Source organism: Pygocentrus nattereri, chromosome 22 (genome assembly GCF_015220715.1).
Source record: "Pygocentrus nattereri isolate fPygNat1 chromosome 22, fPygNat1.pri, whole genome shotgun sequence".
Classification (NCBI taxonomy): domain Eukaryota; kingdom Metazoa; phylum Chordata; class Actinopteri; order Characiformes; family Serrasalmidae; genus Pygocentrus; species Pygocentrus nattereri.
Window position 1 is genome coordinate 16206260 of NC_051232.1, and position 9124 is coordinate 16215383.

General features: G+C 36.2%; 1 protein-coding gene across 1 annotated transcript in view; it reads left to right on the forward strand.

The window, feature by feature from the left end:
* Positions 1-8053, forward strand: part of smim14 (small integral membrane protein 14) — a 10954-nt gene extending 2901 nt beyond the window's left edge. Inside the window, exons 3-5 of the mRNA XM_017715028.2 lie at positions 2714-2762; positions 3496-3644; positions 5278-8053. Coding sequence (XP_017570517.1) covers positions 2714-2762; positions 3496-3644; positions 5278-5316 — 237 coding nt within the window. The 3' untranslated portion in view covers positions 5317-8053. The remainder of the gene's footprint in view (positions 1-2713; positions 2763-3495; positions 3645-5277) is intronic.
* The last annotated feature ends 1071 nt before the right edge of the window (positions 8054-9124 follow it).

Sequence of the window (9124 nt, forward strand, 5' to 3'; positions counted from 1 at the left end):
TCCAGCTTGACTGCAGTTAACAATAATGGTTAATGAGTCAGTCAGTTGCATTAAAAATCATTTCCAGACATTAAAATGTCTTTTCAAAATAAAGCATTTTTGTTGATCCAACATAATTTACTACATTTGACTAAGCTTAATATGTTATTATATTTCCAACTTGATTTAGCAGTGTTTATTTAATTTTGTTGGTCTTGCTTCACTTGCTAGAGTTGGTTTAAAAGCGGTCAGTTGTGCCCAGCCAGTTTTAGTATCACTCTCAGCAAAGCAGAATATGGTAATGTGCTCTTACAGCCACCATTAAAATGCTACACATAAGACTAATAAAATATTGTCTCCTGGGCCATGGACACATAATAAACAAAGGCTGTGATGACTCCATGTCCCGTTCAGACAGATTTTACATTGCTTTAGTTTTACAGTACTGACGCCCAAATAAATGAAAAATACAAAATGCAGCTAGTGCAGAAGCATCATTATTTTAGGACAGTAATCAAACTACACAATCACATCGTTCATCTTGAGACATTTTGCCTCTTTCACATCGCCATAATTACAAAGATGTGTTAGCAGACGAACTTGCATGTTCATAGTGGTTACCCAATAACTTACAATAGCTGCTGCAGTGCAAACAGTGACTATTACAGTTAGGCCTTCAGATTGGCCTATAATTGTCAGAACTCATGTCAAAAACAAGAAAATAAACATGAATGTTATAAACATGTATTATTAAATGAATAATTTTCAGTGCTAACCTACTTAATCATCAGTAGATTGCACAGGAGAACTGCACCATGAGCTGTTTGCACTGTAGTCTGGCAGTTCTGGGTGTGACTGTAGTGCCTGGGCAGCTGTTTGGGTGTGCAGTATCCTTATAACACAGTAATTCCTCATTAGTTTATAGATATGAAGTGGTATGGTGTAATTTGCAGTAAGGACAGGTTGTTTAAGCATTAATTTGCTGGGATTGTGACCAGTAGAGGGAGCCGTTCAAGTGTAAAAGAAAGATCTTTTTATGGGTGACGGGTGAGCAGTTTTTGTGTTGGAAAGTCTGAGGCCTCTTCTAACAGCAGTTATTTTGCTGAAAGCAGCTGTGTATCACTCCACAAAAGTTTACATAAAGCAATGAGGATAAAGTTCTAGTCCATCAGTGTAATGATTAATTGATCTGCTGAGGTAGGCTGTGCTGGCAGCATGCCCCTGGTGTCTAAAGATGACATAAGAGAGTGGATTTTTTTTCTTCAGTTTTTTGACACTACCCATTAAACGTTTTAGTGCTAGCTTTTTTTTTTAATGAGCATGTTCACTTTTGTCAGCAAAAATTTTATTTGTATATGTGTAGCTGCTGTCAGAACAAAACCTTGTATCTCCATTTTTATTGTTTTTCAGTTTTTGACCTAATTTAAAAGTACGTATTTCCCTTTACATTGTATGTAAATTTCATGATGAATGGAAAAGAATGATGAAAAGAAACGGCTCAAAATGATGTGGAAAAACGTCTGGTTCCATTGACTTACATTAAAAGTAAAATAGTTTTTTTTCCTTCTCCTGTAAAGTTACCATTTTGGAGATACAAGGTTTTGTTCCGACAGCAGCGACGCGTGCGTGCGTGTGTGTGTGTGTATATGTATGTATGTATGTATGTGTGTGTGTGTGTGTGTGTGTGTGTGTGTATATATAGCACGTAAGGCATGTAGAGGTGGTCAAGACAACTTGCTGAAGTGCAAACCGAGCATCAGAATGGGGGAAGAAAGGGGATTTAAGTCACTTTGAACATGGCATGGTTGTTAGTGCCAGATGGGCTGGTCTGAGTATTTCAGAAACTGTTGATCTACTGGGATTTTCACGCACAATCATCTCTAGGGTAACAGAGAATGGTCTGAAAAAGAGAAAATATCCAGTGAGCGGCAGTTGTGTGGACGAAAACGCCTTGTTGATGTGAGAGGTCAGAGGAGAATGGGCAGACTGGTTTGAGATGATAGAAAGACAACAGGAACTCAAATAACCATCCAAAATCTCTGAGGAATGTTTCCAACACCTTGTTGAAAGTATGCCATGAAGAATTTAGACAGTTCTGAAGGCAAAAGGGGGTCCAACATTTTACTAGCAAGGTGTACCTAATAAAGTGGCCGGTGCGTGCGTGCGTGCGTGTGTGTTATATATATCATTTTTGCTGACAAAAGTGAACATTCTTATGTATATATATTGAATACATTAAGATTATACAATAATTATTTTATATTTAACAGACATCAGTTTTATTGTACATGTTGTAGAATGTTTTATTATGTTATTTATTCATGTACAAAATTTTATTTAATTGTATGTCTTTGCTAAACCCAATACACAAAGGTTGGAAATCATTAGTCATTAACATACTAATTAATATAATGATATGTGAAGTGATAAATATTACATCTAATCAATACAGATAAACATTTTGTATTCCAGTTTTCTTTTATATTTCTGATTGTAGGGTTTTTATTATTAAAGAAAGTCTCAATAATAAAGTAATGTAGAATATTCAAATTTCAAAACAAGAGCAGCTGTCATCAGACTTTTGATGTATAGTGCATATTTTTTATCATTGTTTTCAATGCCTGAGGGGCTTACCTTGTATGCAAATGCTGTTGAAGCTGGGATGGAATATGCACGTATTTCATGTTTTGTCTGTCTTGCTGATACAGTTTTGCTGTTTTCAATCTCTCCCCAGCTGAGGCAGTCCCAGTCTTACTGCACAGACACAGAGTGCCTTCAGGAATGTAAGTTCAGTCATCGGTTTTCTGAAAGAGAAACAAAACTCCAATGCTTAGTGTGCCTGAGTAGTAAAGAGGGCTGGATGTAATTGATACAGAACAATATGGTGAATGATCAGCTTGGCCCATCATGGCCCATGAATATTTCTATTAATCAACATTAAAGATAACCTGATCTTTTGTGTTCAGTCTGAACAGTCTTTTTTTCCTGTTATCTCACAATGAAGGTTACACAGAATCTATTGGTGAGGGAATTTAAATTTAGTTTCAAAGGAAGCAAGTGTTAGCCTTTGCTTTCTCAGTTTAATAGCTATTAGACCTGACCGTGATGAAATTAGAAAGAAATTGTGTAAAAACAAACAAATAAACAAAAACTGTTGTCATGCTGTATTCATGGGGGAGCAGCGTGTTTGAATAGTTAGGTTACTTTTGGATAGCCATCTTAAGTGAAGTGCTTCAGTCAAAAGCTCATGCTAAAGTGTAGAATTTTTAAAGAAAAAAAATGTTATCAGCCAATACTCAAGGTGTCAAGATCATTTTTTGGCATTGGAAAAGAAAAAGTAATATTCTCTCTAGCTACCAGTAATTGCAGAACTGAAAAAATCTTGAACACTGTTTCATTTGCTTAGAAAAATGCTTTATCTAACAGTCATTCAAATATGGGGTGTGGGCTGCATTACTGTAAACAGGGAAAAAATATACAGCATAAGTTTTTTTTTTTTTTGTTTGTTTTGTGCAGTGCCAAGCCCTGGTTCTTCAACAGGGGGAGATGTGACTCTGCCCTTGATAATTGTGGGCTGGATGGTTCTGGCTATCATGATATTTCTACTGCGCCCTGCCAGCTTAAGGGGGCCCCGAACCTCCAACAAACCCACCGGCCCACCAGCCGTAAGTCACTATACAATACCCCATAATAAGGGTCCCAAGTCCATAGGCCCGTCTTTTAATTTGCTATTTGGTCCACCAGCATGTGAATTTCTGCATTGTGTCTATATTTTGTGTATTTATTTTTATTTTATATTTTTTATACTATTAGTTTGAATTGTTCATGGCTAATAACATCAAGTCTAAGACAAAGTTAACGCAGAGAAAAAAAAACATTCCACAAATTTGTTGCAGTTTCTATTTACTTGTTTACATATTTGGGGGAAAAACATACAATATAAAGTATGCCATAACACAGGATGAATGATTATTAGAATTTTAGCTAATATTTACATCTAGATGTGTTAAACAACTTCAAGCATGGCAGGTTTGCTGGCACACCACCTGATTTTTAGGTGAGCAAAAATATAGGCACATGTGGTCTTATTGTAAACTAAAGTAAATAACACTTAGTATTTGGCTGTGTGTCCCTTGTTTGCAGTGACTGTAACAAGCTGGCAAACCACTGATATTACCAAACTGTTGCATTCTTCTTTTGTGATGTTCGAGGCTTTTAGTTAAGTTGTTGTTTGTTCTGGGTCATTTCTCCCTTCAGTCTTCTCTTCAGGAAGTGAAATGCATGCTCAGTTGGGTTAAGGTCTGGTGATTGACTAAAACCTCCCCCTTGTCCTCCTGATGAAATCCTTTGTGGTGTGGACAGTATGATTTTGACTATTGTCTTGCTGCATGATAAAGTTCCTCCTGATTAAATTGGATGCATTTCCCTGAAAATTGGCAGATGTATTGTTTCTGTACATTTCTCCATTATCCAGGTGCTTCCATCATGCATTATATCATCAATAAAGATCAATGAGCCCAAAATCAGCCATGCAAACCCAAGCCGTGACACTACTACCATCGTGCTTGACTGAGCTTTTATGTTTTTGGCGTTTTTTCAATATGGTATAATCTTGGTTTCATCCGTCCGTTAAAACTCTGTTCCTGAGCTTTTGTGGCTCATCTCTCTATTTCTTTAGGAATTCCATTCTGCCCTTCGAAATCTAACTGATAGCAAGTGGTTTGTATCGCCTGGTATGGCCCATATATCTGCTTTGAAAGTGTCACTTGAAGGATGGGTTGTTCTGAGGTTTTAAGACCTTCACCTCTGCTCAGTGGAGGTTGTTGGTGATGTCACTGACTGTTGCTGGGTTTTTCTTCACAGCTTTTCCAATGTTTCTGAGATCTGTTTAATTTCTGGTTGTTAGTACACCTGTGTTTTTTTTTTTTTGTTTGTTTTTTTTTTCCTCTTTTTTTTTTTTTTCTGGACATCCCAAATTACTTTTTTCATATAGGCAGCTCTCTAGTCTTAATGCTGGTTTATCCTTTTTGACAACAAATTCCATCTTCACAGGTGAAACCCAGGGCTCAAACAAAAGTAGATATTCAAACAAAAGGTGCCGTGATCTAAGTTGTTTAATACATCTATCAGAAAATAAAATCTGACATTCTAACCACTCATGTCATATAAATTTTTTAATCTCAAGCCTGAATGTCTTCAGTGTACAGCAAAAACAAAAGAAGAAGCCCTTTCATTCCAGTACTTTATGTATGTATCTATTTATGTATTATTTATGCATTTTGTTTGTTTGTTCTATAGAATCATGGCAGAGAACCCCCAGCACCTCCAGTGGACTAGTGATCAAACAGGGCTCCCGAGTTCTACCCACGGCCAAAAACTCTGACATCTGACCTGAACTTTTGACCTGGCCCCAGTTTGACCGGTTACTTTTACCTGTTACTGTTTCTGTGCCGACGGGTATCATTTAATATTTTCTTCTTTCTTGTTTTTCCTCTATCAGTTTTCTTATCTGTCTTTACTTGGATTGAGAGGTGTTGAGGTGGGAGAAGAAGTGAGAAGAGAACTGAAAGTAGTGTCTTTTTATTTTTTTACACTTAGATTTTGACTGGTGTCCTTTTTTTAAACAAACGTTTAAACAAACTTTCTCTAAAAACGTAGGGGAGTGTTTTTGATATAAAATCGTGGCTTTAGAGCATTTAATAAAACAAGCTATAAATGTCGGTTGAAAGACACTGTGAATAATCCTAGAAAAGCAGAAAAGGTTTGATTCATTGTGAGGTTGCCAGTTACTAATGTGTGTGTATCTAGACTTGAGGGACTTTTGTGTGTCATAAGTGTGGTTAGAAAGACTACTTCTCTGCGCAGGATGGAGGGCAAAGTGCATTCCATAACAGCCAGGTCATCCTGGACACTTCTGATGTCATTCATGAGCTCATTTGTGAGTGTGGGCTTTGGCACTTGAGGCATACAATTCTGTAAGCAAAAATTGCTTTTCTCAGAAGGAATTACATGACTAGAGTTGCGCAATATACTTACACCCATCATGATGTGAATGCCAGAGTGAAGCCTAGTATGAGAACTGTGTAGGAATGACTTGGATCTTGGGCCTTTGCTGTTGTCATGGTTTGTGGTTTTCAGAGTTGAGGTCAATGATGTTTTAATAATCGAAGTCAAGGCTGACGACACACAAGTCATCCTAATTCAAAGCTGTACTGCAAAAAAATTACATCGTGGCAAGTGAAACCATGCAAAATGTAGTCAATTTATCAAATACTTTGACAATTACATTTAGGGCTGGGTACCGAAATTGTATACCTTTACAGTATCAACCAAATTACTTGGATATTGCAATAAAAAAATTGTCATTCAGTCCCAAATTTCAGTTTCTTACTAGAAAGCCAGTCATCAGTGAGTCATAAGCATACTTTTCTAAAATGTAGACTGCTGATTGGGTGTCTAGATTACATTGTTTAAGCACATCATTAATATTATTGCCAATTGATTAGTCAGTAATCCTTTAGTAAATAGTAAATATACCCACTTTCAGCACCTCACATTAATTTCTGCTTTAAGCCACACCCACTCAAGAAAGTAAAAAAGTACTGGCCAAGAATTAGTATCAAAATCAATGTATTGGCATTGATATTGACCTAAATAGTTTTAACAATATTTAGCATTTCAACATTTTGAAATTGTTGTATGATTATTCTACATATTTCTAGACATTGTATACTTGCTTTAAGTAATTTTATGAATTTTTATGTAGTGACATTGTCTTATTCTATTGGTAGATCATTTTGATTGTCTAGAGCAATATCTTGAAACAAGCAAAATGATCTGCCAATAAGAACATTGCACTACATAACATTGCATAAAAAGTGACCAGCATGTCGAAATGGGGTGAATATTCTCATTCTTTTACTCTTTCTCCTCAAACAGTTGAATATGGGAACATTCTCTAAAGCTTATCAAGAAATCTTGCCTCACAACAGTTCTTGTGGGGAAAAAACATATATATTCATGTTTTTATTTATTTTTTGTGTCTTTTGAAAATACCAGTTGCCCTTTTTGACAAATTTCTAGATGAATGGACCAATAGAAATGATCGATAATTATCATGTTACGTTAACTATTGTTAAAATTTAGGAAAATGTAAAATTACCTTCTTGAGATATGATGTTTTATTTCAACAGTGACAATATGCTTTCTACTCCTGTATATCACTGGTGAGGAGCCATTGCCTAAAAAAGTCACCTTGTTCTTGTAAACTTTAAAGTTACTGGCCTAAAAATCACTTTTCACATTGGAGGAACATGGACTACATGTAAACATGTATTTTGAATTTTTGTGTATTATAATCTCAGTAGTACGTATTAAGATAGCTTTGTCATATTATCAGAAACTAGAGTGACTAGCGTCAGAATCTCACACTGTGCTAATTCTGTGTTCAAGAAGGTGAGCTTAAACATATAGATCTCTTCTAGAACAGGTTAGAAAAGTCTGGGGACTAACTTCCTGCTGTCACATGAAGTCTTGAGCACATATTCTAGTTAGTAGTTGGGCATTGATGATTTTTCAAAATATTTTTCTGAATGTCATAGATGATTTTTTTTTTCTTAATTTTTAGTTTGTTTAAAGGCATATTAGACACTAAATTATTGATTGATAAGTGCTTGAATTGAACATATCTTCAGGAATTGTGTTTGTGTGCCTTTCAAGTCCCAGAGGTCTATGTAATTCTTCTCCAGGCACAGTCTACTGTGTATAGATACTGTTTTAAAGGTACTGAGTGCTCTAAAGGCCTGAGGACACCGATCTGACTAACACAAACAACCACAAATGACAAAAACATTTCTACTCATTTTTGTTTGATAGGGAAAACTAGACTGCCCTCTCTCCTTTCTCTTTGGTTGATTTGGTTGGCTCAACAGTTCTGCTTGGTCAACCTAAGGATAACTACAAACATCTGAATGAAGTTGGAATGTTCTGTCAGTGTGTTCTAGCCTTAAGAGAAAGGGCTTCAACTATGCACTTTTGGTTACTGCAAATAAAGATAACAGATATATCTACAGTGTATTCTTTGTGTATTTGTGTGGCTTCTATCAGACTTTAGAGTCAATCTGAAATCAAAATGGACCTTCTTGTTTAATTTGTGTTGCCGGTCATATTGAACACGATTCATTGTTTAAAATAATTTACATTAGTTCAAAATATAAAAGATAAAATTCTTGTTTTTTGTAATGTTTGATCAAACTGTAATGACTTTTGCTTTGCAGCTAAAACATTTTTGACATTTTGATTCCATCACTGTACACCAGCAGGCAGGGAAATATAATAAAAACATGGGGATGAACCAAAACTGCACATTCACTATGAGCCATCCATTTGAGAAAAAAAATCCAAACCAACGTAGTGCACTATATGTCCACTAGGTACTCGTTGCAAACCACACATTTGGAGAAAAAAAACAAATAGTGCACCTCATGTCTATTTGGGAGAAAAGAGTCCACTAGGGACTTTTGTGGAAAAAACCTAGGCCCAGATAGTACACTTATATGTACTTGGTCCTCTTTGGGACTCCATTTGGGGAAACATACTTTTAAACCCAATTAGTGCACTAGGATCGCTTTGGGACCCGTCCATTTAGAAAAAAATGAAACTCACTAGGTATCAATCGGAATGCGTGCATTTGAGGAAAGAAATGGTGCACCTTCCTGTTCTCGGAAAGTGGTTACTTTTATAACTTTGGGCACACTGGGAGCCGTACAGTTGGAGAGCAAAACGTTTTAAAACCCAAATAGTGCTCTCCAAATCGGACGCCGACTTTCAGGGCTCTGTCTTCTCGGTCGCCAGTACGGAACGGGGTAATATTGACTTCCTGCATTTTAATCAACGTGGCAGCTTTAAAAGTTTCCCCTCCTCTAATGCGTTCAAAATAAAATTCTATAAGAGTAACACAGGATTCATTTAAAACACTTTTATAAAAGGTCTATAAAATGTCCGTTTACTTTTCTTAACCATATTAACTTGCTCTAGATTACTTTTTGATCACTGTTTTGTTGTAAACCACCTTTTTATTGTACGCGCTGAAGACATGACTTTTATTTTGCTTGCTTCGTACGGAAGTGGTCATTCCTGACTCCGT